At 36.3% G+C, this 27,231-nt stretch overlaps 4 protein-coding genes and 1 long non-coding RNA gene across 6 annotated transcripts in view; 3 read left to right on the top strand and 2 right to left on the bottom strand.

Moving 5' to 3' along the window:
• Window positions 1-5,525: 5,525 nt before the first annotated feature.
• LOC115929853 (octopamine receptor 2-like) lies at window positions 5,526-7,298 on the bottom strand. Its single transcript, XM_030999926.1, has one exon. The coding sequence runs from the start codon at window positions 7,296-7,298 to the stop codon at window positions 5,526-5,528; it is 1,773 nt and encodes a 590-aa protein (XP_030855786.1).
• Window positions 7,299-9,209: 1,911 nt separating this feature from the next.
• On the top strand, window positions 9,210-13,774 carry LOC588143 (EF-hand calcium-binding domain-containing protein 10). The gene is made up of 4 exons (XM_030972832.1): window positions 9,210-9,444; window positions 9,881-10,045; window positions 10,681-10,771; window positions 12,944-13,774. Exons 1-4 carry the CDS (start codon window positions 9,342-9,344, stop codon window positions 12,990-12,992), a joined length of 408 nt encoding a protein of 135 aa, XP_030828692.1. The 5' UTR covers window positions 9,210-9,341; the 3' UTR covers window positions 12,993-13,774.
• Window positions 13,775-14,955: 1,181 nt separating this feature from the next.
• Window positions 14,956-19,140, bottom strand: LOC100893214 (strongylocin 2-like). Its single transcript, XM_003725029.3, has 4 exons — window positions 18,991-19,140; window positions 18,105-18,185; window positions 17,097-17,177; window positions 14,956-15,265 (listed from the first exon to the last, which is right to left on the bottom strand). Exons 1-4 carry the CDS (start codon window positions 19,082-19,084, stop codon window positions 15,252-15,254), a joined length of 270 nt encoding a protein of 89 aa, XP_003725077.1. The 5' UTR covers window positions 19,085-19,140; the 3' UTR covers window positions 14,956-15,251.
• Window positions 19,141-22,341: 3,201 nt separating this feature from the next.
• Window positions 22,342-27,231, top strand: part of LOC115917956 — a 19,714-nt gene continuing 14,824 nt past the window's right edge. The window contains exon 1 of one of the 2 annotated variants that reach the window (XM_031000290.1): window positions 22,342-22,420. Coding sequence is in view for 1 of the 2 variants with exons in the window: in XM_031000289.1 (XP_030856149.1) it covers window positions 22,418-22,425 (8 nt within the window). In the remaining variant the exon portion in view is untranslated. Of the gene's footprint in view, window positions 22,426-27,231 lie in introns of both variants that reach the window. The other variant, XM_031000289.1, reaches the window with a different exon arrangement.
• On the top strand, window positions 23,369-26,262 carry LOC115930005. Its single transcript, XR_004066794.1, has 4 exons — window positions 23,369-23,448; window positions 24,915-25,009; window positions 25,435-25,574; window positions 26,109-26,262. It is a non-coding gene; the product is annotated as an uncharacterized LOC115930005 (long non-coding RNA).

The raw sequence follows: 27,231 nt of genomic DNA, 5'->3' as shown, positions 1-27,231 counted from the left end.
ACGCCTTCCAATTGAATATGTCAACAGACATACAGCATGTTTATTATCTTACTCCTTACTTACATTCTGCAAAACCTGCATGATATGCATTGATATGGTCAGGTTAGTGAGTATCTGTACATTTTCGCTAACCTTATAATGTATAACGATATACCCTCCCGTTAATTGTCTCTCCTAATAATAATTATGAGACGCTATATGTTTTGTATATCTCCTTATCTTTGGCTCTCTAAATCTCTGTGTGTGACATCTGTTTAAAGTCTTAACAAATATCACTGCATTTTGTGTCAGTATATCTCTAAGCAGAGGTTGTCTGAAGCTACCAGCTGATATGACATTAAGTCTGATAGAATATTTTCGGTTCACGACCATCACTCTTTCCTCTGACCCATTTTTTACGCAGCTTTTATGATTTGCCCTTTTATTAACGATATTCAGAATCATACACTGTGTCGGGCAAATCGAGAGAAACATCTTTTAATGCTGAAAACACTTATTACTATTTTTTTCTTCATGTCAGTTATCATTGATTTGGCAGAAGCGTCTTGCGTCTTGCCATTAATTTCGACCAGGGAGTCAAGGACTATACGGCTTTTATGTTGCGCATGCAGCATTATATCATAATCCTTGGAAATAATGGTGGATAAAATTCAATTTAACTTCTGAAAACGAATGACAAAAAAAGCACACATGAAAAGACACGATGGTGTTTTCATTAGCTTACTAGCAGCAGTCTGACTCTACAAAGTGAACAGCATATGCAGTCGTGCAGCCTGCATTGAGTCTAACAATGATCACACACAATTTCAATCAAGCTCATCTAAACACATAGAAGGTCATACAATCGAAGAAAGCATATACACGCCTACTGCAGTTCTCGAGGAATAGACTCCAAGACGCCACGCCAACTCGAGTGTTTGCACGCGCAGAAAAGATGAAATTTCTCAACCATAATTCATCATTTTGTCTTTCTATGTTTAATCACTTCTTTCATACTAAGCGCAGAAAAGATGAAATTTCCCAACCATCATTAATCATTTTGTCATTCATATTCGCGATCTGATGATGGAAATTATTATTTGTGCCTTTAATTGATGCTAAAAATCGATTCTCATTACATCTTCTGACATTAGAGCTTTGTTGAAATGGATCTTTATGTAGATGCTACTGTTCTTATCATTACCAATTGTATTTACAATTTTATGATGCTTCTGTGAATAGCTGGTTTTTCCAGTTATGAAGATAATACCACCTTCAAATCCAAACTATTATGTCAATAAATAAGATTCTCATTGTAAAACATTATGAAGGAAAATTCTACAAGGTTGAAAGTTTTTAATTAAGTGGTGGAAACGCACGAAATGTAAACATGTTATGAAAAATCTTTAGCAGTATTATTAGTACAATTTTGCCTATTTCTACCGATGTTCGAAATCTAGATAATGAATTGACCTTTTGGAAATGTCCTTAAAGATTCATGAGATTGGTCGTTATACACAAAACATCTTCACGTCAAGACATTCTTCCTCAGAGAGAGCAATTATCTTTTTCCTAAATACTCGCAAGAATCGTATTTGTTCATTGCTCTTATTAACGACGTTCAATTATCATTGGGTTGGTCATTCGGTTTGGTCGGTTGATCTCAGTAACTATAATAACTTTAATTACATTGTCTCCGAGTAATATTCTCTTCAATACATAATTCATTGAAGACGAACTCAATGCTTACATCACGCGTGTCAATTATTTACACCGGTTTGCTTATTGCCTGAAAATTGTAATATTATGCTTGTTTTTGTTTTTGTTTCTTTTCTTTCCCTATATCATTGCGTTTCTATGATTACTTCTTTTGCTTCTATTGTATTAATGGCAGTTGAAATGGAGATCACATTTCATGAGTTTGCGAATATCATAACAACTTTGGTAAATTTGTTTATCTTTGGTGTGACTTCGCTTGGAAAACATGCGTTCTAACATAATTGAAAGGAAATTCATTGACATGAAATAGTGGCAAAGAGGTTGAAATAAACAAGACTTTGATATTATAAGAATAATAGCCTTCTAAATAAATAAAGATTTCTAAACGTTTTGGTATAGCAGTTAAGGTTATTACAATGCTCGTATAATTTAACTCATTTCAGCTGTTTCTTTTTTAAGAAGTAGAATCTATTATTATTAAAGTAACCACTTCATAAACCAAATTTTACAAATCTATCGACGAATAGAAATCCGACGATATTAAATTGATAAATAGAAGGCTTTATTTCATATTCGTCATAGCACACACCATTTTCAATACATCTTGATCATAATGAGTGAATATGCCGAAATTGTTACTGATGATTGATTTATGTAAAACACGGTAAAAAGAATTATATATTCAGCAACTGGACTGGTTTACAAAGGGGCCGTGAAACGAATACAATGATATATGAAAATGTTGTGATTTTGTTTTTAAAGTCAAATAAAACAAATTCAAACTGAAGTCAAGCAAAATAAAGACTTTTTATTTTTCTAAGGGTATTTTTATTACACGCACACACATAAATGTCTACTAAAAAAGATCCAATTGTATTTTTACACATGATATTTAATAATAGACGTATTATCGTGATTGAAGGCATGCAAGTGCACTTAGCTTTTCATTACATGGATCATGTAAAGTATATGCCAAACGAAATACATTTCATTAACAACCGCATCAATACAATACAACATTGATATCAAATTATCAATACATAATAATATTTACAATACCCGGATTGTCACAAAATTGATTATTCTAAACAGGCCTATATATCCAAAACAGAATCATTTCAGCTTTATACATAAATAGGTCTTTTATTTCTCCACTCCAAAATTTGGCATCTCCAGAGAAAAGTGACATCAAGCGTAAAGAATCGCTGAGCCTGGAACCATTAGTTACTGTGTTCCTTGAAATTGCAAGCCAAGAGGAATCGGTGACACATATTATGCACTCTTACTGCAACGGTGCAACCCATCAATATTCCGGCAATTAGTTTATGTTTACTTCACGAATGCAAGATTTATTGTATACAATATAAAAACCAATTGAGTAACTCACACGCATTTTCTTTGAAACGTTCTTTTCAATCGCTTTTTAAAATGCAGACTGTTTATGTAACAATTATCACTAATTACAACCAAAAAAAAAAATTATCTTTGCATTTCACCGTCACCTCAAGGAAGGTCTTATTTAGTTGGAGCTACAAATCTATTCTTTAAAGTCTGTTCAACACCTGTACGGAATGAAAAAGGAAATATAGTCAATCCAAATTTATTCAAACATATCACAAGTCGGCAAACAGTACACGAAATTCTCATTAGCCGATAATGCATTGCTGCAATGATAAAGGCCATGTCCCTCTGGGGAAATATATTATTGGGACGTTAGTGTTACCATGGTAACGGAAATTCGCTTTTGAATCAATGACAAGAAAGCTTTAAAACAAAGGTTAAAAATTGAAAGAAAAAATCTCTTTTTATCCGTGTCACAGAAATGACAAATTGAACGTAATACACACACCCTCACAAATAAGACATGAGCCAAACTTGACGATAAAATTTATACATGTGTATTAGTTTAATGAACATTTAATATATTTTGCTTTAGAAAATGGTGACTTGTAATTCCCGCTGTAATAAAAATCTTATTATACCCGTTCCGAGATGATTAATGCGCTTTCCTATACCACTTGTAAAAGAGATACACCACGAATGCAAAATAGCTTTTAAAGGTCTCTCTTGCTAAGCTTCATGATTAATTATTCATACTAATCAATCAATCACTGTTTTCAGCTCTAGTTGTTCACTGGCATATAAGATCATGCTGTGGGTGTAGGTCTCAGGGTGGCTTTCTATATTTTTTTCATTACGACTCCTTTCCCCTTCTTTTGCCTTGCTCGGGTTTTGCGTTTTTTGTTTGTTTTTGCTGTCGTTGTTGTTATTCTAACCTCATTCTGTACCCAGACCAGTTTAAGTGTGCTTTCCCTGGATTTAATCGTTTATATCAGATAAAGGGCATTTTTGATAGACCCGCATGACTTCATGACCACTCTTATTTCTTTTTCATAATCAACTTTAAAATCAGACTGTTGTTGTTGCGTATACGACACGAACTGAAATGTACCACAACCAATATTGCACCATAATAAAAAGTAGTGATTGTGATGCAGTCCTTAAGACAATATGACATGAACGGAAATGCACCACAACCTATATATTGTCCTATCATATATGATAGGACAATATATAATTATTATAATAAGTAGTGATTGTGATCCAGTCCCAATTCGTGGATACATGTAAAAGACAATCCTATCGTAAGATGACAATATCAATTTAGAATTTTCCCCTTTTGAGAGTTAGTCCTCTTTCCACCCTGCCCAAGACGGCTGTACAATCAAAGCATAGTTCAAGTGTTTAAATCAATATTGATTTAAAATGATGGTTTAAACCAAAAAGGAAATTATAAAATTCAATACAAGTCATTATCTTTCAGGCGTACCCAACAAAAGCTCCCTAATGCGGCTGCCTTACACCTCTTTTATTAAATATTTATTTTAACACCAAAAGTCATTTTCGTGTTTTAATGTGGAAAAAGATAACTAGACGAAAAACTATCAACGATATTAATATAATTGAACAAAATGACTATTTCCTTTAAAAAGTTGTCCATGTAGGCGAATTTTACATTGATCGTCGTCAATATCAGGCTTCAATTTCCCCCTTTTTCAGAGAATTTAGGAATGGCATATTTCATGCAGGTTTGATTCTAATTCCATATCCACAATCTGTCACCACTATTGCCTGGTTTAATTTGTTTGTATATTTTACATGATAATATGCATCATTTAATTGGTTTGTGTGACAATTTTTCAATTTCCAAGTCAAGTCAATGCCCCATCCCCAAGAGTTTAAAAATTAACCGTGCGTTCCATTATGGAGCGTTTAACTTCAATTATTCATAATTATATTCCGCCCGCCCCCCTTAATGGATTGACGCCCCTGTCCAAGCCAAACATTAATGAGCACAATGTTGTAACTCACGGTTCTCTTTTTCTATCCATTAATTTCTATCGTATTCATTCATAATGCCTGAAACTCTGAAAGGATAACATCAAAACAAATGTATGTCCTGGAAATGCTTATAGGGGGTTTCTCCACAGAAATTTCCTTTGAAAATAGAGGCAATGTCAGCGCTATGGATGTTGACGTTTAGTGGTTTAGTGGTGGTTATTTTACCTGGCTGCTATGTAAGAAAGCATAAATGCTTGTTAGTAAGCAACCAGAGGACCGACGGATTTAGGTCCTCTCCGAGGGACCTGGCAATGAGGATTAATGCCTTACCAAAGGCCACTAGCGCATCGACTTGGTTTCGAACCTGAGTCGCCACTCGCCAGATTACGAAAACCGGATTACGAGACCACTGCACTGATTTTACAATAGCTTAATAGAATTAGAAAGTTATTTTTTAGATATTGGTATTGACATCGTAACAGACATCACTGATGTCGTGAAATGACTCGCCTTAACCATCGAGATGGTTCTGGGATGTCTGAAAGCTTCATCTTCACCAGGCATCGCATGACAGGTTTGAATACGGGATGGCGATAGGCGTAAATGAAGGGATTGATGCAATGGTTACAGACAAGAATAATGAAGGAATACAGACAGGCGCATACGGGACCGTGAATGAATCGGACGAAGAGACATCCCATCTCGGGCATGATGCATAGATAGGATACAAAGACAACCATCAGGAGGTTCTTTGTGATCGCCATTTCATCCTTTTTTCGATTTTTGGAGCGACGATTAAACATGGATTGACACAAGTCGGCACTGGATCCGGTCATCGATGGTGTTCTTGGGATGGAGAGTGTACTGATGCATGCTTTAGGTTTGTTGAGTGCTCCCTGGATGTGTGCTGGGGTGCTTGTTTGGCTCGTGCTGGGAGCATCCACCAGTATGGGGAATGGCATGTTGGGCAAGATAGTTTCATCTTCCAACAAATCAGTCACGTTGATATTGGAGGAATCGCTTTCAAAATCACAACGGTACGATGTAGGACATTGTGTCATAAGATTCGCGTTTACACTACTGGGGTGCTTGTTAGTCAGTGATGACGGTGGTACTTGTAAATAAATGTTGCCACTTTTGTCATGTCTGTTACATTCACCAGGTGACGTATGTGGCAACTGGTGATTAGTTTCACTTGCTACATAGGGCTTGACAAGAGGGGGACTCATATTTGTTCCGGGAACCATTAACTTCCTCGTTGTTATTGTAGCGACCACCAACTCCCCATTCCTAGCTGATGCCAATGAGCCAATTCCATTGATTTGTAATGGCGAATCTCTGCTCGTAACATCCGTCACACATCCACAGGCTTTGCACAGTCTATGTGGTTCTGTAGATGAACACTGAAGACCTGTTGAGGTCTGGTCTATGGATTCAGAAGAATCCTTTTCGTTATCATGTGAATTAGCTAGTGTTTTTATGTCAGCAACAGGGGAACTAATGGACGAACTTGCAGAAAAATTCGAACTGACTAGCACAGAAGAGGATGGCATGGACTTAAACTGGTGAGTTTCTTTCTTCCTTAAGGTACGACGATGACGCTTTACGTGTAGATAAATTTGCAAGTAGCAAATCAAAATGATGAAGATGGCGGAGTTGGTGTTGATGAAGGCGATGACATCATAAAGATGGAGCTTGTTGTCGCCGTCGTTGATCATGCATGTGTGTGCGTTGATGTAGTGGTCGATGTTGTCCAGCTTTGGGACGTCGATCATGATAATAGCAAGAGGTGGGAATGCCCAAGTAAAGACAATGATGGCGGCTATATTTCTGGGGGAGAACAATCGGCGATAGAGTTCCCGTGGTCTTGTAACAATGATGACGCGTTCCAGAGCGATAACCGCCAGAGTAAGAATACTACACGAGATACAGACAACATTAAGAGCAGAAAAGATAAGTTTGAGAGTCGCCGAGGACACGTTGGTGTCATGTTTAATCATGTTCATGATCACGACGATTTGCCCAGGGAGAGTCAGAGAGGATAGTAAATCGCAGACCGCTAAACTTGCTATGAAGCAGTTTGTCTTGGTTTGTAGTTTCCTAGACATCATAATTGCTCCTAAAACTAAGCAATTTCCAACAACTCCTAATACGGCTACGATACATAAACACACCACAGCGATGGAGAGATGTAACTTTGAGTACTCCGAGATGACAGACATCATAGTTCCATTAGACATCTCATTACTACTCGCCATCTTGAATTCAATCACTCTTCTTATGAAGAAGTTTATTAACACTATTAATAAGAGGCTGTTGAACGTTGAACAATCCTTAACTGCACTTTTTGAAATTAATGTACAACTTACTGTTTAAAGAAAGACTGCATGGTGAAATGTTTATTTCAGTTTTACTGAATCTAGCTATGTCACTGATAACTCGGTCATCCAGGGTTGGCATTTGCAACGCCTAATCGAACGTATCCCTTCAACTCCAGATGGAATCAAATACAGCTTAACAGGCAAAATCACAAATGTACCCCGAGTCGATCCCCCTGAGAGATGGATGGAGATACAAGAGCTTTTCAGAAAGATCGTGAGGATGATACCTTTATTGAACGTTTGCTTTCGCGGCACCCTTAAGTGTGAAATGAAATGACGTTGTCTTTCAGGTGTAAGAAAACTTTCATTACGCCGTGCCACCTGATATTGAGATAACGCTGAAGTGCATGCAGCTAGATGATTCGTTATCATCGCCTTTATGCCTTATATTGGTTTATAACTGTTACTTTAAATATAGACCGTCATAATGGGAGTGGTGAAATTGATGGGGGTACACGGGGATGAAAACGGATGAATAAGGAGAGGTAGATGGTTATAAGGCAACAAACTAGAAGAAAATGGAAATGTATGGATAGGCAGATGGCTGAGTTAACTTTATAACACAGTATAAATCAATGATAATTTAAAAAATATATAAAACATAAACTTTTAAACGTCTTTTCATCAAAGTTGCATTTTCGAATTAATTAGACTCAGATCGTTGAAGTCTCTGATATGTTTGGACTTCTACATGGTCTTTAATTAATTTGTAGCATATTGTTTTTCCACCGTCCGAAACATCACAATGACGCGATTCATTTAAAGATACATCATACATAATCAAAAGATGAGCGTAGAAAGAGGGGGAGGGGTGCTCCACCTTGATAATTTGGGAGTTGCAGGTATTCGGGCAATCGCCCTGCCATGTTCTGGCAGAGAGATGATCTATTCGTATTTTTTGTATATTATCTCTCTGTATACTTTGATTAAGAAATGTTCTTGTCTTAATGATACTCGCTTGCTTGCTTTTCATCTTTCTGACCAATTCACAAATTGGATGCAAAATGCGTGAAAAATGTTCGTCCCTATACGCCTATTAATATGATGAGGATATCATTTAGATATGTGCTTAGACATTATCTTGGATTAAATCTGAGAAACACGATGGGCTTACTTGTTGATATCACTGAACTCACCGTATTGGGTATATTAAATCCCCCCTATATATCTAATATTTGGTTGTTTTTGCCTCATTTAATCCGAATTCTCTCTCTCTCTCTCTCTCTCTCTCTTTCTCCTTTTTCCTGCTTCTTCTTAAGTAATTCACCTCCTTATTTCTCTTAATTGTCTCATTCTCTCCCCACCCGCTCGATAACTATCGCTCCCTCTCTTTCTCTTTCTATCTTTTCCCACATTTTCCGTAAAACGACTAAAAAGACAATACTGGTACTGATAACTCAGGTTATTTAGGATACGGGTGTGCATGTTCACTCCCTTTGAAAGCACCCCATCCTATCTCCGGTGTATAAAGTCAATGCGGGCCGGATTTTGTGTATTACGGGCCGACCTTGTGGCGTGAAAAGTACCTCTTTACCGAAAATTTTGGAGTGGGTGAGGGGTCCGGGTGATTATTTACCATTGTTGGATTTTCATGATTACTAGGAGGCCGAAGATTGATAATTTCTAACATAACTTTTACTCATATCATGAGATTTTGTTTAGATAGTACCCCTATTAATAGATGAAGAAAATCGCGGGGCAGAAATCATATTTTTTTGTAAGTCAGAGCGAATAATTCGAGAGAAAAAAAACAAAGAGATTCGATCGTACATGTACTATGAAAAAAAGGGGAATAGCGCCATCTGTTGAAGTAGGGTACAGTTCTTGACAACGGAGACAACAAACTATTCCAATTAAATTATATTTTGTTCGTCTGTCAGCGTCTTATTAGTAATAGAAATTCTTCATTAAGAGATCAAGATGACGACACCAAGAGAGACTGAAACGAATGAGTATCTTGATACACACAGGATACCTGAGTTGTTTCATAATATCACCAGCCAGCTTGTATTTCACAGACCGGGTAAGTTATTACGGTCCCATCTATTCAATTCGATGTAGTATATGTCAATAAAAGCTACTCACATTCTTATAAAGGGAGCTAGCCTTGAACTTAAAGGGGAAACCTATTTCTGGGCGCCTAACATTTCGCTTGGAAGTAACGAGATTATCACTTGTATTTCCCTAATAATTGATCACATATTATTCTCATATTCTAGTCTTTCTAGAGAGTGAGTGTGCCGAAAATTGTGTCGAAATTTGCCTACAAACATTGAAACAATGTTATGTAACTGTCACGAGAATAGATGGCAGTGTGGCATTTTGACATGTCATTGCTAAAACAAAAGTTTACATGTCTTTGCATTTCCATCGATTTAATACTTGACATACAGTTCTCTCTCTTGATGTGTGCATGTAGATCTATGTTATGTAGACAAGTTTCATTTTTGCTTTTACAGAGAATCCAAAGACGTTTATGATCGACTACATCTCCAAGCTGAAAGAAGGTCGTACAACCCAAATGAATTATCCCTGCCTGTTTGATGATACAAACATTGACTCTGTATTTGGCATGCTAGACCCCACCAAGAAAGGTCATATTACACTTGAGCAGTATAGAGAAGGTGAGTTAAGAACATGATTGTAATTTTGTGCTTAGGTATTCCTTGAAATCATTGATTGTTATTCTTGAGTGCCTTGCCCTTGAGAAGAGTTCTATTCCTTACTTGGGCTAGATGTGAAGGGAAATGCAGTGTACATAAAGAAAGAAACCTTGACCGTTCATATTTTTAATTAGCATAACTGTTTGCCCTCAGCAAATGAGTACTGAGTACTCTGTTCAAGAATATTTTTTATGAGTGTCACAAACAAGTTTGAAATTTGTATTTTTTTTTCTCCATTACCCCACCCCTCCCCAGACATTATTGTACATAGACAAACTGACTTGTATTTTTTTCCTTTGAAGAAATTTGTATACCATAAGGATTATGCTCCCCCCCCCCCATTTTGTTCTTCTTTTTCTTCTACTTCAACTGATACTACTTCTTATTCGTCTCTTTGTACCTCAATATCTGACATATTTATCTATTATTTCAATTAAATTTGATTATTTTCCAAAGAAATATGGTCTAGATTACCTACACAATTTGGAGACATGTATATCGCAATGGATCAGAAATTTGACAACATGCTTTGATCGGTTGTAGAATAAGTTGACACACTAATAATTCTTGTTGCTGTTATCCATTGTGCCATACAGCAATGCAAACCATGGGCTGTCAGAACTTTGATGAAAAGCCCACTGGGGTAGACCACGGGCGTGTCACAGCAGACATCTTTGCAAGAGAAGTGTGAGTTTTTTTTAATTTCTATTTTGAATATTTTAACTCTTTGCCCGCCACGTTCGGCTAGCGGAACATACAGCGGGCTGCCAACTTCGACTCAAGTCACATTTCATTCACAATACACACGGAACGCATTTAATTATATTGTACGCACACATACACAATAGTAACGCGTGCTTCGCATTGTATACACATCACACTTCATTGCACCGCTTTCGCAGACATTGTTTACATTGACATTTTCCGAGAAAAATTGAGTTTTTGAAACTGCTTTTGCAAATATTCTGATGAGCTAGGATGGCCCCTATTAGGAGGAGATGGGACTTCTTCACTGCTGATCAGGTACGAGAACTTGTGATGGACCCTGTTCCAACAGCTGACTCTGATTCAGAGGAGAGCGAGACTGACTCTGACGAGGAAGATGAGCCTGGTCCCACACGTACAATTTTGCGTAATCCCACTGTATCTTCTCATCCTCACTTTCTCTTTCTGCCTTTCTTTCTCTGTCTGCCTATCTGTCTTTCTCTCTCCGTGTCTCTTCTTATTTATATCCCTATCTGCCTATCTCTTTCTTCTTCCCCTCCCCCTCTATCTCTATCTTCTCACTCTCACTTTCTGTATCTGCTTATCTCTTTCTCTCTCTCTCTCTCTCTCTCTCTCTCCCTGTCTCTTGTTATTTCTCTCCCTATCTGCCTGTCTCTTTCTTCCTCCCCTCTCTCTGCCTCTCTCTATCTTGTTCTCACTCTCATTATCTCAACCTGCCTCTGTCTTTCTCTGTCTGCCTATCTGTCTTTCTCTCTCCGTGTCTCTTCTTATTTATATCCCTATCTGCCTGTCTCTTTCTTCTTCCCCTCCCCCTCTATCTCTATCTTCTCACTCTCATTTTCTGTATCTGCTTATATCTCTTTCTTTCTCTCTCTCTCTCTCTCTATCTCTCCCTGTCTCTTCTTATTTCTTTCCCAATCTGCCTGTCTCTTCGTTCTTATTCTCTTTCTTTCTCTCTCCCTCTCTCTGTCTACCTCTTGTTATAATGAACATGTCAATATGAGACTACATATGTAGACGAATATATTTTATTCTTATTTATTATACATCAGCTTTCTACAATTCATAACTTAGTACATGTTTCAAGCATACATTATGTTCATGGCTTGCCTTATTAGTGTAGAAAATCAATAAGTTCTTCTATTCATTTCTTTCAATTCTAATAGCTTGCACAGCCTTGCAAGTAATAATAGAATGTTACACCATCTTACCTACAGACACAATAAAGGTCATCAAAGTACAATCAAGAGACAGGAAGTCTATTCAAAAGTACCCAGGGTCAATTTCAATAGGAGATTAGTTCATTGTCGGCTTACTCTTTATTCAATCCTAAATTACCAGGCTCATTGTGACCTTCAACACATGAATTTGGTATGTAGTGAAAGCTCATGAATACATCTTTTCAATGAACTAACTCAGGACATAAACCTCCATAACAAAGTATTAGATATAAGAGGTATAGAATACCCTTCTAAACGAAAACTTGGATACAAAATGTATAGTTGATAATCTCAAAATTTATGATAATATACATTACAAAAATGATACCATTGGCAAGACTATTAATTTCTATACAATATTGCTACACAAAGTTTTTCATTACAGTACACCAATCAAAAGTTATTGCGAGTTGAATAAGCATAGTCCATGCAGAACCCCTCCTAAGGTGGCACCCTAAAAACAATGTGGCACAGGGGGGATTGTGTACGTGGCGGGCAAAGAGTTAACTGCCCATCATATCAGAGAGCCATCTCAGGAGACCTGCATCAAATCTGATAATTTTTGTCATCCACTAGAAGTTGCACATTCGAAAATATGACCATATGACTGTGTAATGTAATAAAAGGGATCATTTTTACACGGAAACATTTTTGATGGGAGTCTTTTAGGACTTTTATTGACCCCAATTTCACTCATTCAAAAAACGGTAATACTCTGTTTTTGCACCATGTACACAGATGCCAGTCTATTATATTTGACCCCATTGAATATCACTTGCAGAACCCCCCCCCCCCCCAAAAAAAAAAAAAAAAAAAAGATGAAGGAGCATGTGAGCAGTATGAATTCTAGTTATATCTTATTGAAAATTGTCTATCAACCAATGCACTTTGTTTTCGTTACTTTTATATGCAGGAAAGCTGGTTTAAAGAAGGCATCAGGAACCTTTGAGCCGCTGATCTAAAACTACTCCTGACTTGTAGCTCATTGATCCCAACCATGGAGGTCAATTGACTCTCCATCCATGGATGTCCGAGTCCTTCCTGTGATCCTGCTGGCAGGCTTGAACATTATTCTTCATTTAAAACTTTCAACTTTATTGATGATTATAAAAGCATGCTTATCCACATAACTGGCATTCTTTACTGGACTGTTAGATACTTGAAATGGGCACCCCCAAAAAATGCTTGGTTGGAATGAGACTTCTATAGTTCTTAAACCCCTTCAAATTACCTTTCGAGAATGCTGTGTAGATATCATTCAACAGAGGTAGACCTTTTGTTTGTTTTCAATGAATTAATGGCAATGATTCGGTAAAGACATTCTTTATTTATTAATTGGTACATGACTCATTTTTCTCTTCTTTTTTTCTTTCTTTCACCTTTAACATAGATTGGATTCCTAAAATATCCACACACAAAAATCAAATTGGAATGTAAGTGATAACGACTTCAAGTTATGGATCCGTCAGCAATATGTCATTGGATCGTAAATTAATTTATATCTATTGGGTTACACATGTATTTTCAGGACTTCAGATAGCATTCTCCCCAAATTATTCTTCCTAATCCAGGGGTTTTGACATGAATTAGACATATTTTTATATTGATAATATAGAGAAGGATGCAACAGGAAGTCATGCAACTTATTGTTTTGTAAATATAATGTATATGTCACTACATGTATAAATAATTATTAATGACTCTGTAAATAATATCAGATAGAAAGTGTTCTAGCTGTGATCAAGATGGTCGTCTTCTTTGATTCCGTTGTGTCTTCCCCATGTCTAAATAGAGATGGTGTGTGTGTGAGAGAGAGAGAAATGACTGACTAATGGGGCGTTGCAAGAAAGTTGCAATCAATTGCAAATCCCCCAAAATCAAGCGTAATTCTTGCGATTAATTGCAAATTTGCAATTGATCGCAACTCAACTTTCTTGCAACACCCCATTAGTAAAAGAGAGAGAGAGAGAGAAAGAGAGAAGGGGGGGAGAATAAAAGCTAGATCTAGTTAACTTAATCTAATTATTAAAACTTTAATCCTAACAAAATCCTAGGAAATTTAGGAGACTAGTTGCAAGAAAGTTGTTTTGCAATCGATTGCAAATATCAACTTGCAATCAATCACAACTTTCTTGCAACGCCCCATAAGACATAGATCTAAAGTGCAAAGGGGAATTTGAAAGGGAGGGAGAAAGATGAGAAGGGAGGATGGATGAAGGAGGAGGGGAGGAGGGTGTGTAAAGGAAGGAGTAAGAGAGGGACTGTAAACGTGTATGAAGTACATTATGAGAGATATAATTGAGAATAGAGTTGTATGGAGACTGAAAGAAAGAGTCAAAAAGATGATTTGATAGAGGGAGAGACAAAGAAAAGGAGGTAGAGGATGGATAAAGGAGATGTATAAGAGATTTAAGATCGGGTTGTGACAAGGTAAAAATATACTTACCATTTTAGAGGAAAACGCTGAGGTATTAAAATTAGGATTCTGCTAAATTTCTAACTTATTTAATTGGTATACAGCAATCAATCAATTGGTAATTTCAGAAAAAGACCACTCGATCTAGATTTTGAAATCTATCATCATTATTTTATATGAATTTTTTGTGTTCATGTTTTTTATTATTTTAATGTGACATTTATTAGTAACGTTTGGGTCCTAGAAGACTTTCTTTGCTTATCATTTCTTCATAATCCCTGTAATTCATCAGCTTTATATCATCATCATCACAACCAACAACAACATTACCATCACCATCGTCATCATCTATCAATTACCACCGCCATCATCACAATTCTTCTCTGATCTTCTTCAGGTCTCTCCCGATCCTCTCGAATACTAGTACCCCGTCTCTATTTTAATACCCACTTTCTCATGGTCGTGCACATGCATGAGTATGTTTAAATAATAAATGCTCTTGTATGCCGCACTGTGCAATTTGTGTTTTATTGTACAATAAACAAAAGTAATTCAGGAGAAAAAACAATTCAATCTTCCGAAAAGTCTTTTATTTCTATTTTGCCAACAATATAAGCTGGTAGGAATTGATGATCCTTAATTGTTGCATTGCTCACTTAGTGTTGCATTTTTAGATTATTACGTGTTCAACTAAATTATCATGAAAAAGAGAACGCTGGGTATGTTGATGTTCGTTGTATTATAAGTTATAGCATTAGTTCACTAGCTGCTGCATGAAGATCGTCAGAGAATGCCAGATCGGTGTCTAACTTGTAACAACTGCAAAGGGAGGACAGCAATAGATTATGTGATGAATATATATACTGAACAAATTCATTTGATGATCTGATGATATGTAAGAAAATATATTTACAGTCAGTGACAGTTAAAGGTAATACAAATTTTTGGGAATTTTCAAAATTGGGTGGATAGTGATTCTTTACAATTTGGATATATCTGGATGCCCCTGTGGATGTATTATAAGCACTAGAAAACTTAATCCCTGAAACACTTCTGCTTTCGAGAAAAAATTGAATATAAAAATTTACCGGTGCTCCCGGTAAATTTTGATAAATTGCAAATAGCGCCTACGGCCGTACAATGATAGCTGCGACCATGAAAATATCAGAGTATGTAGTTGTGATATATAATTTCCAAACAGAAATAGCTAATCGGTTGATTTAAGTCAAGAAACATTGTTTTATATAGCTTAAAGGGGAAGTCCACCCTGAAATTAAGTTAGTTTTAATAGGAGTAGAAAAATGAGAGAAACAAGTCAGTGAAAGTTTGAGCAAATTCCGATTAAAAATAAGGAAGTTAGGATTTTTGAAGTTGTGATCAATCAAACACAAATTGGCAACTCTATGACGTATCATGCGAGCTCAACTTCCATTTGCTCAGTACTAAAAAAATCTAAAATTTTCATTTTCCCTCAAGAAAAATTTCAACCATACATGCACCCTAAATATAATAATTGCAAATATGTTTCTATACTCCCCCTGCAAGGAACAAATATATATTCCGTCATCAATAACGAAGAAAACATGATTTTATGGAATATTATTCACAAAGCAAACGAAGGAGAGCTCGTATGATAAGTCACAGAGTTGCCAATTTGTATTTGATTGATCACAACTTCAATAATTCATAACTTTCTTATTTTCATTCAGAATTTGCTCAAACTTTCACTCACCTGATTTTCTTATTATTCTGCCTCTATCGAAACAAACTTATTTTGGGGGTGGACTTTCCCTTTAATTAATATCTTGACCTTGAGAGGGAGCTTTACAACATAAAGAGATCATTGTTTACAATTTCTTAAAGTAGACTCGATTTCAGCAGCGACAACGATCACTTTATATTGTAGGATCGCATATGCTTCCAATATGTTCACTTGAACCAAATTCATGACCCCATACCAAAACTTTGGATTACCTTTAATACGTGTTGTCCATCGACTTCTAAATTTACTCCACACGTTCATTATAATTATGTGTACAACTGAAGTAATTCAGAAAATGCATATCGTTAACTTGTGTGGTGAGAATTTTATCTTCATGAGAACTAACGTAATTATGTCACAATACTTTTGAAGTGTTACGCAAGATAATCTTTGAACCTTTAAGAAATGTTATGCACTTCTATAAAGCGCATATACATCATTTCATTTTTCATTTCTTCACAAAAAAGACCTCTGTTAGGTTTAGCTTAAGTTGCCTATCAAAATCGTTATGGTCATTTGAAGCAATATAAAGCTATTTAGGAGGGTACTTGTGCAGCAACCTCCAATCCTTACTCGTCTCTACGAATTAACATGCGCAATATATGGGCAAATCAATGGTATTTTCAGGCAGCGAGATTTATTTTTTTTAAAGAAAAAAATGTCAGAAAGGTAATAATTCTTGTCCATTGCAGTAAATTCGAAGTATTTATGTTTTTAATAAGTGGACCTATCCAATCCAATCCATAAAGTATTTCGTAAAGTGCGTTTTTCTTGCGGTTACAAAACGCTTTGCAAAAATAATCCACATGTTTAGGGCAAGTCAAACAAAAATATATCACTTCAAATGAAAAACTTCCCAAGATGATGATAAGTGTTTGGCGTAATTACCTGTGCATTTGGCGCGAGTTTTCTTGCCGAAGAGGACGATCTGACAACAACTGAAGTCCTTGCATGTTTTTTTACCTCCGGCTAAGAAGTGCAATGTAAATCAGAGAACATTATAGTCAGACAGTATAGGCATACAACAACGATACAACAATTACAAATACAACTTAAAATACGAAACATTAATAATTTGATTGATTAACATAATATATGTGTACTATTAAAGACATATTAAAGGAATTTGATAGGCCCAGTGTTCATGCGAGCGTGTGAATCACAGAGGACTGGGGCAACAGGAGCACCCCTCCCCCTCATGATTACGGGACAGACTGCGTATTATATCAATGTATTTCAGATCAATGTGATCCCCCTTTTAATACCCTACTTGACCTCAATACGGGGCATATGTATTTTTTTAAACTGACATTGATCTGCTGAAGAATTTTAACTTAGTACAATCATTTAACAAATATTATAGCAAATATAATAGTTCTTAACGTATTCAATTTAAACTCTTTTAAAACCCAAATTTGACGATATTGACATTTGATTTGGGGTGCCATGCTCACCCTACACTTCACACAATACATACACACTCTCTATCTCTCTCTCTCTCTCTCTCTCTCTCTCTCTCCCTCATTCACTCTTCCTTTTCTTCCAGTAAAAGGGATCGTATCGTAATTTAAAAAAAAAAATCTTTTAGACGTACCCAACACAAGTATATTGGTTCTCAGGATATTATGCCAATCTTTACACAATCTGTACAATTTTTTTTGGATTTTTTGTAAAATTGCGAGGGAAACTAACTGAAAGAAGGAATCTAACTTTAAACTCAACTGCAGATAAAACAAGTTAGAATTTATCACCCGGTCAAACTGACAAGACCGTTGCCGGACCGACAATTGGTCAAGCACAAATTACCATTACCCCCAAATCTTCGAGATGTTGTCGATAATCGGTTGGTTTTTTAGTCAGTTTGAAGGTGTGACTATTTATGTTTTTACTTCATACCAGTTTCGCACTGTGTTTTAGGATAACAATTGCGATGTGCTATCTTTTTTAACGGATTCCATGCCTCCATGAGTTGTTCGTCTGAAAAGACAAAGTACCAAAACTACAACATAATTATTCAATTAAAATTCAAATTAATTCATGTTTCCAACAAAACATTACAAATCAATTATAAGCATTTAAAACAAATGTAAGAAATTCATGAAGGAAACAGAGGGGTCCACTAAAAAACGATGCTTTTGCAAGTGTGAACACCTCAAATGATACTTAGGAATAATGAGTAATTAAATTAACTAATCCGTAACTACAAAAGGAACTACAAAATATAGGGGAAAGAAAAAAGGGGGATGCCAACAGAGACGAGAAAGGGACAAGACAATGCTTTACACGACAAAGATAGAAGAACATGGTCATAATACAAAGAGTAGACAATGACAAAAAGAAGTGAAAGATCGGGGTACAGAAAATAATACAAAATGATGAGCTGCATGTGGGGTTGAGAAGAAGATAAGGAAAGAGAAATTTGCGTTAGAAAGGAAATAAGCATATAAAGGCACAATACAATATATAAAATTATGAATACTTCTTCTGAATTGAATAAAATTGAATGTGTAAAACGATTCAAAATTTAAGAATAATGTTAGGTAAAATAGACAAACTCCCATGTACCTTGAATTGAAGTACATATATAAACAGGGTGGGGAATGTGATGGACAAAGTTCTTTGGGAATATTTTTATCATGGAGATACGTGAATATACATCTGATTTATATGAGGGGCTTCGTTACTTTTTGCTACTTTGAAGAAATCTACACAATCTATAAACTGAAAGTCGTTATAACTAAAAAGAATCAATTAAGTTTTGAAGACCGAAATTTAGGCCTACCTTCGTCTGCTTCATCAAGGAATCGTGAAGCCACTGCTTGAGACAGGATCACTATGGTGATCAGGAGCATGAACGATCCCTTCCGAATATTCATCTTGAAGATCGAGGAACAGAACAATGAAAACGAGTACACTTCCAAACAGATAAAATTCTCGAATGGTTATAGATCTAGGTATCTTTCTTATATATCATAAGGGCTAGGTATATTTTGCTATAACAGAGAGACGTGATTCGGATAGTTGACATGACTGTGAGCATGATGGATGGACTGCCATACGGGTAAGGGATAATGATCATATTCGTATCACAGATCCTGTGTTATCCTAGACGAGAAAGCAGGTATCGACATACGGCCGCCAAATAATGTTCTTTATTATTTGTTTGTTCATTGTCATCGTTTGTTGTACGTCGTGCATGTCCTGATGGGCTATGTAATATAATATCGTATATATTATGTTGTATTTTTACCCAATGTATCATCATTAATTGTACCTTCCGAGGGCCCTGCAATCAATTGTTATCATGGCAGTCCGGCTTGAGTCGAGCTACCAGGATTATATACTGCATGAGCATAAGGCGTCATAATTAAACAGATAAAGATAAAGAAATTGCAATGGGTAGATTGTGATCAAGAGCGCTCTAACAGTAACAGGCTAAGTTCAAAACCAAAAAGTGAAAAACAATCTCGCTCGGTCGCTATTCAACCTCATGTTCATTTTCATTTGTTAATTTATTTCCATCTTCATATAAAAACAATAGGTCATTACAATATCATACATTTAAAACAAATACATGCACTACAAACAAATTCATGCAAAAATAATACATGTAAGAAGTCAAACAAAAATTAATTTCAAACAATATCAAAGAGACCAATTTAACCAGTCGAAAATTAGAAAAAGGAAAACTAAAATAAGACCAAAAGGCCTTGTACAACAAGTTCTTTTAAAGTATAGATCTAGATATCATTTGGGTTTTTCAACTTATTTTGTTACTGAAAGACATGTAAACAAATAGGAACTCCCTTCAGAATAGCCTATATGAAAAATTGAAGACAAAAATTAATAGTGGAATTGTATCGGCGATAAGACCGTTGACACTTCCAGGTCAGTTATAAGTTGATTTGAGTGATTCTGTGACTGTAATCAGTGTAGCGATTCTTTCTCGTTTGTTTGTTTGTTTGTATGTTTGTAAATGTTTTTTTTTCTAAACTAAATGATAGACATTAAAGATGAAGGCCCTATTGTACTGATGTTCATGATGTTTGTACATTTTTTAAACGGATACACTAAATTTACAAGTAACTTAATATTGTTAGCTTTTTATCTTCTTTTTTGTTGTTGCACATCTCTCTTTCTCTCACCCCCCCCCCAACCCCCTCGATATAGAAGATAGAAAAGTGAAACTGAAATTGGAATTTTTAAAAACAGCAAAAAGCGAGTCGCGCTCTCTCTCTCTCTCTCTCTCTCTCTCTACCTATATCTCTCTCCCCTCAATATCTTTCTCTCATTCTTTTCTTTCTCTGAAAGTTACTATAAAGCACCTAAACTCCTCCCAGATGGTATTGGAAATAGGGGGAATTCGCCTTTGGTATGCTTTTAATATTATTACATCACCTGAAATGGGGCCAATATACAATTAAAAAAAAAAAAAAACATACAGTCCCATAGGTGACGCTCAAGGCCATAAAAGTTTTTTTTTCTTCGAAAATTTGTAGGTCTCAAATACTCCCCTGCCCTCATACTTCCCTCCGGAGGGGAGGTAGGCCTATATATGCTTTGATTTGTGGACCTATACATTCATTCAATCTCTACTAATTATTTCTTTTAAAAAGAACAGGTACGATCAGGCGCGGAATTCCTTTTCCGTAAATTCATTTGCCAGGTACCTTGTTGAAAGTGCCAAAATTAAATGCATCAATCGGAACTGGTAATCTGTCAGTGCTGCCAGAAATGGAGGCTACACACCGTACCTGGAAACCCTTTGTTCACTAATGCGGCGCCATATGTAAACGTACACACATGTATGACTACGGAAGACATGCACGATCGAATCTCTGATTGATTAATAAATACGATTCGTCCAGACATAACTCGGCACCACTGAAATCGTACCTACTCTTGATCACTATTCTTCAAATTGAGGAAGCAGACACTATGAATATGACTGACAAAGAAAGCGGACAAAATATAAAGTTCCTCAGGTAGACAAAGGAACATCCCTTCACTGCTATTATGTAAAAATGTGTAGCACAGGTGTCACATGCATATTCACCTTTTTACATAATAGTAGTGAAGGGATGTTCCTTTGTCTACCTGAGGAACTGTATATTTTGTCCGCTTTCTTTGTCCGCCATATTCATAGTGAGAGAGGTTTTCAATGTGAAAAAATACACACACATAACATACACACAGACAGACAGACGGAGAGACAATGTGACTAGCTTTCAGATAGCAATGGCACCCGTGCATATATTTTATTCCAAGATGCTTATCAGCTGAAGGCAGGGGGGGGGGGCAACAGTGCAGTGCCCATGCCTCACTTTATTTCTAGAAACACACCTTAATTTTCCATTCAGAAAAGTCGCGACTTCTGATCGTAGACAACATGCCCTGCTTACTTGCACCATAATCCTAGACCTATCCCCATTTTAAGAATGGACACTCTTTATGCTTCATTTGTTGTATGTGCTTTATTCCACTTTTTTCATAGGCCTAAACAGCAAAGCAAAACAAGCGACAAAAAAAAAAAAAAAAAAAAGAGCAAAAAAAGAAGAAAAAAAGGCAAGAATACGATGCTCGACAAGTAAACTTGTCATATTACACATGCAGGGCGGAAAGGGGCAAGTTTTTAGCATCAACTGGGGCATTTACTCCATTCTAGCAGAGCGGGCCCTGTTCGGACGCCTTCCGACCTTGAGGATGAGCAATATCTAGGCCTACTTCAATTCAGGTTTTTTTTTTTGTTTTTGTTTTTTTGTTGTTGTTGTTGCTTTGCTTCAGGGGCGAATCTAGGGGGTTTGGTGGTTTAATCCCCCCCCCCCTTTTGGGCGGCCAAGTGAAAAAAAATCAAGAAAATAAAATAGTAAAATGGCCCGATTTTTGGAAAATCCTGGATCCGCCCCTGTGCTTTGTTCTGTTTTTATTATTTTAAATTTCAAGGTATGTTATTTCATTTTTTTGTTGTTTTTTTTTGTTTCAGTTTAAAAAAAATTATATATATTACTTTTTTATATTCTTGTATTTATTTATTTATTGCTTCTATAATGAGGGCCAGGGACGACCTAGTAATATTTTTTACTGGCGATTTGTATTAGGCCGATATGATACAAGCGCAAAATGTGTAGTACACTAACAGTACAGATATAAATCGGCGGTTCGTGTTTCCTAACTGGTGGAAAAATTATCGACTGGTACGGGGTTAGTAAATGGTACGGTAAGTCAACTTCTTTTAACTCAAATTATGATTTAAATCAATTTAAAGTGATTCCGATTCCTGGTAGTGCAATGGAACATAAATATATCAACAACAATTCATGTCAATGATAAATTTATAATTATAGGAATGTTGCTCGTACGTTTGTCCGGTACCGATCACGACGACCTGCCGCGCCGGTCATCTCGCGTGCTTTTCCTATGGATCTCCGTTGACTCCCAAAACCAGAACGCTCGCTCGCGCTCAGCATACCTGCCAACCACTCCGATTTAGGCGGAGTTACTCCGCTTTTTTCATACCCACTCCGAATTCCGATTGCATGCCTCAAAACTCCGATTTTTTGTAATTTTAAAATATTTTTAAAACAAACGACTGTTGCATATGACTAAAGCATAACACAGCACTGATAACCAGATCACGCCTTACGGGGAAACGATAAACATAAGTACTTTATATAGCGAACACATAGCCTCCGCACACAGCGCTGCATGTCGCACGCATTCACTCATAGGTTCACTGAATTTGACTACACTGGATAGACACTTTCGCGCACATGGTCCGTCCGCCGCCATCTTGTTTAATTCCAAAACAACACGGCCGCTATGTATGCTACGTGCGTTCGTGCCTTTTGAGGGGAGCATGGGGGTAGATGATCGTGCGCATGGCGCCCGCAATATAGTAGCGAAGACTTCGGTGATTCAGCGGGCGCATTGCAAGTGCAGTGCGGTATACGGTGTGTTGTTGTCAAAGACGTTTAAATATAATTACTAGACGGAAAGCAGCACGCGCGGAAACCATGCAGACGAATGGGATTAGGCTCCGCCTCTTTTGGATCATTTGAAGACAAAATAAGCACCCGAGGCGGCTTTTTGATTGGATAAGTGCCTCATGAATATGTATTTTATCGATAGTATCGTTTAAGAAACCGGATAATATATTTGACCTCACTTTAATTATGCAGATTTATGCACGACGCTACTATACACTCGCACAAACTGAGAAGAGTTAGTTCATTGAGAATGGGTGAGTAATTGATTGAAATATGAGTAGATTAAGTGAATTTAGTCATCAATTTTGAAAAAGCTGCAATAGTCTTCGTGATGTACGGTAATTTCATTACATTTGGAGACAGTTCTCAACAGATTTTGGGGGAAAAGACTAGTTAAATATTGCTCTTGAAATTGCACTTTGATTTTCATCGTCATGAAGTAGTTTGACAGCGGTTTGCCGTCATTTCACCCTAGTACTCCAGTTAGGGCCCCGGGGTTCCGGCAGGCCCACCTCTGGGAATTTCGGTGCTCATCTGCATCAAGATCAAACTGTTTTATTCCAGATTTGATCGTCATCATGAATCTAATTCACCGATCATCGATTTAATTTAAATCTAGATTTAAAGTTACACCTTAAAATAATCTACGAAGCATGATTTTGTTGATAATCCAAGTGGATTAACTCTTGTTAAAATCTATGTGGACTCGGTCTTTACTAAATATCAGTGCCATCCGTTCGCTCAGTTGCATCATTAATTATGATCATACGCGGTGCGTGTCAACTTTATTTCTATACCAAAATTATCTGTGACCATTGATAATCAAACAACTCCAAATCCTATTTAATTTAGATGTAAACCTGGAACTTATTAATACAAAATATTCAAAAAACATCAACACTAGGATTTGTTTATTTAGATTTTGTGTGGGTTCAGTGTGCTTGTCAATTTAGTTGTCAGTACTCTAGCCTAGTATAGATCTACTACTAGAGCCTAGTCCCTAGAGTCTAGTAGATCTACTAGTACTAGATCTAGATCCCTATCAAGGGGGGGGGGGGGGTTTAACATTTTGAAATCGGGCCAAAAATTTCGCAACGACTCAGCCAGCCGCTGATTAAGCGGGGAGGGGGGGGGGGGGGGGGGGAGAGGACATTTAAAAAAAAAAAATTGGTCACAAAAACTTCGCAACGACTCAGCCAGTCGCTGAATAAGCGGGGGGGGGGGGGGTCTTTTTTAGGTCATCCATTAGGATTTTTTTTGATTTTTTTAAAATCAACACTAAGAAAGGGGGGGTTTCCAGAAAAACATATCTAGGTCTACATAAAAAAAAAACTCAAGGGGGAGGTCTAACACCCCCCCCCCCCCCTGCGTACGTGCCTGACCCCTATTATTATTACTTTTAATATATTAGAGATTTCTTTCTTCTCCAAATCGTGCAGTTCATGTTGATAAATCTATTTGTTTGTGTAAGAGAAGACCCCTAGTCCACAATTATGTTTACTTATGTAGTCCACTTCTTCTTGTCTTAATAAACCAATTCTACTATATAAAGCACTTTTGAGGCACAAGTTAAATCTTCCATTTAATTTTACTTTGTACTTTGGTCCATTAAATTGGAATGTTGATTTTCACACCATATTAAAATTAAGGCCAACCATGACATGAAAAATAGCTTTTATGCTAGATCTATATTGATTTTGTTTTCTTTTTGTTTCAACAGATTGAAACTGATGAAGAGCTGGAAGGAGTTAACTGATGAGTAGACATTACAACATTTCTTATAATTTGCAAGATGAAGCTGAAAGTCCCATGCAGGTAAAATTTTCACGATATTTAGCACACAAATATTAAACGACCACCTATCAATTCACTAAAAAGGAAATGAAACTAAGTTTATGTTGCAAGTGTATATAGTGGAAGGGATATTTTATTCTAGTTCTTCCCTTTCTTTGTTGAAAGGGATTTGTCCTTATTTACAGGAGGTCCTGTGTGTACAGAACGATGTCTAATGCACATTCAAAGCACTACATAATAATAATAATGATCATACATGTAGGGTATACACACGACCCCTCATTACTTTTTTTTTGTTAGTGGTCCTTTCACTTCTTGAGCAATGAAGATGAAGAAGAACACAACATAAGATTAATGAAAGTCTGTTTATAGGATGTATTATGGTTGATATGTATCTATTATTATCACTTTTAATTGAAGTACCTAGATTGTTTTCTCTTATGCAGGATGATGCTTCTCTACAGTGGATGATGAAGGCATGCTGATTACAAACCCAGGAGAGGAACAAAGAACAGATATTGACAGAAGCATATCTAGAGATGCGGGCCTACTACACTTCATACGAGCAAGTGTGCTAATATACAATGTAGGTACCCCCAATAACCTATTGTAGAACACATATCATGCAGAAAGTTATAGATCTGAAAAACATATTTTTCATTGTCCGTTACTTGTAAAAGAATACTTGACTGATTAGATTTAAAATAAAATGTTGATATAGATGAAATATAAGTCTACATTACGTATGTTTTAATATCATTATTTCCAGTACATTCTCTGGTCCAAGTTGTGTGGTCATTTTATGTCCCATACTTAACCGAGTATTATTCAATTTTGAGCACAAGTTCACAATACAAGTACATTGTACACGTATTACTTATTTCATACCTTGTCTGATCCAAGCTCCAGCAGGCCTATCGTCTTAATGGGATCATCAGAAATAATCTAACATGTGGTCAGTAACTAGTCTTGTAGGTAAAATAGTTTAGGTTTGCCCACTAGAATCCCAAGTGAATATTAGTCCTTCCTCTTTTTGTCAGAGCAGGTATCAGGGTGTATGTTATTAGTTGTTGTTTATTTTCTTATACACTGTATCTTATTTCATTTTTCCATTCAACAGACTTGGGTTATCATCACAGCCCTTTCTTCTGAAAACTAGCCTACAACTTCATCGATGAATGCAGAAGACATCTACATGGGACTACGTCTTAAAGATGCAACCCTCATATAATGAAAGAGGACATTAGAGATGGGTTTAAACTTGAATATTTACATACTATTTATTTATTATTATAATTTGTATTATATATTTGTAGAATACCACATTTAGAAAAAGCTAATGAATTTATCATCTTGTCAACTTTCAAATATTTAAAGATAACTAATCATCAATGAATAAACATTAACATTTTAACAATGTCAACTACCATCTTATAGGATGAAACTGAGGGCTGGGCAGAAAGAAGTTTCCTTGAAATTTGAGTGATAAAGATCTATCAGTCTATATCAAAGATTGAATTAATCAATGATATTTTAATTATAATTATACATGTTGAAATTCATTTACCTCAGTCTATGGACTTCTGTATTTGAAGTTTTGTAGATTATTACATTATTGCTGCTTCAAGTATTGTATGTAAGAAGGTTTGAAAGACAACCCTCTAAATGCACTAAATATGGAAACTGCTAATCATCATTGCCTTTTGTATCCAAACTGCTAATTTTAATAGAATCATGTTTTGATACTTCCTAGCTTAAGAAAACGGGGGGGGGGGGGGGGGGGGGGGCTTGTTATCCTCTTCCTGGTGCTGTTTCTACATGGACCATGTAACAGGTTGCAAAAGTGTAAACAATATTATATTTGTTATATGTTTATATTAGAAGGATTTAGAAAATGAAAACGTTTTGAATTATAGAATTACTGTTGCTAGAAGTAATGGCAGTATTGATGTGTAAGGGAATGGGGTGGTTTTCCCAGTGAAATTAATGGTATACCAATGTAAAATTAATAAAAAAAGAGAAAACTATTCTTAAAAATAAAATTATAAAGGACATGGGCCTCCTAACTAACAAACCACTTCTGGGTTGTTGTTGTTGTTGTTGTTTTTTTTTTTGGGGGGGGGGGAGGGGGGCAACCCAATTCAAAATTTCCAGCGTTAAATTCCATTGTCTTTAAACAAAAATTATGTCAAGATGTTGAAAAACAATGTTTCACTTTCAGTTTTCAAGTTAGAAAATTTGAA

This window comes from Strongylocentrotus purpuratus, unplaced genomic scaffold, assembly GCF_000002235.5.
Source record: "Strongylocentrotus purpuratus isolate Spur 01 unplaced genomic scaffold, Spur_5.0 spur5_scaffold_6, whole genome shotgun sequence".
NCBI lineage: Eukaryota > Metazoa > Echinodermata > Echinoidea > Camarodonta > Strongylocentrotidae > Strongylocentrotus > Strongylocentrotus purpuratus.
The sequence above is the reverse complement of the archived record's forward strand: the minus strand, read 5'-3'. Positions and strand labels throughout refer to the sequence as shown.

Excerpts from the sequence above, each read along its gene's own strand:
- LOC115929853 (XM_030999926.1), bottom strand. The coding sequence starts at position 7,298 with ATGGCGAGTAGTAATGAGATGTCTAATGGAACTATGATGTCTGTCATC.
- LOC588143 (XM_030972832.1), top strand. The coding sequence starts at position 9,342 with ATGACGACACCAAGAGAGACTGAAACGAATGAGTATCTTGATACACAC. Across the intron at positions 10,046-10,680 it reads ACTTGAGCAGTATAGAGAAG|CAATGCAAACCATGGGCTGT; the intron begins GTGAGTTAAGAA and ends TGTGCCATACAG. Across the intron at positions 10,772-12,943 it reads GACATCTTTGCAAGAGAAGT|GAAAGCTGGTTTAAAGAAGG; the intron begins GTGAGTTTTTTT and ends TTTTATATGCAG.
- LOC100893214 (XM_003725029.3), bottom strand. The coding sequence starts at position 19,084 with ATGAATATTCGGAAGGGATCGTTCATGCTCCTGATCACCATAGTGATC. Across the intron at positions 18,186-18,990 it reads CCTTGATGAAGCAGACGAAG|ACGAACAACTCATGGAGGCA; the intron begins GTAGGCCTAAAT and ends TTGTCTTTTCAG. Across the intron at positions 17,178-18,104 it reads TAAAACACAGTGCGAAACTG|CCGGAGGTAAAAAAACATGC; the intron begins GTATGAAGTAAA and ends TGCACTTCTTAG.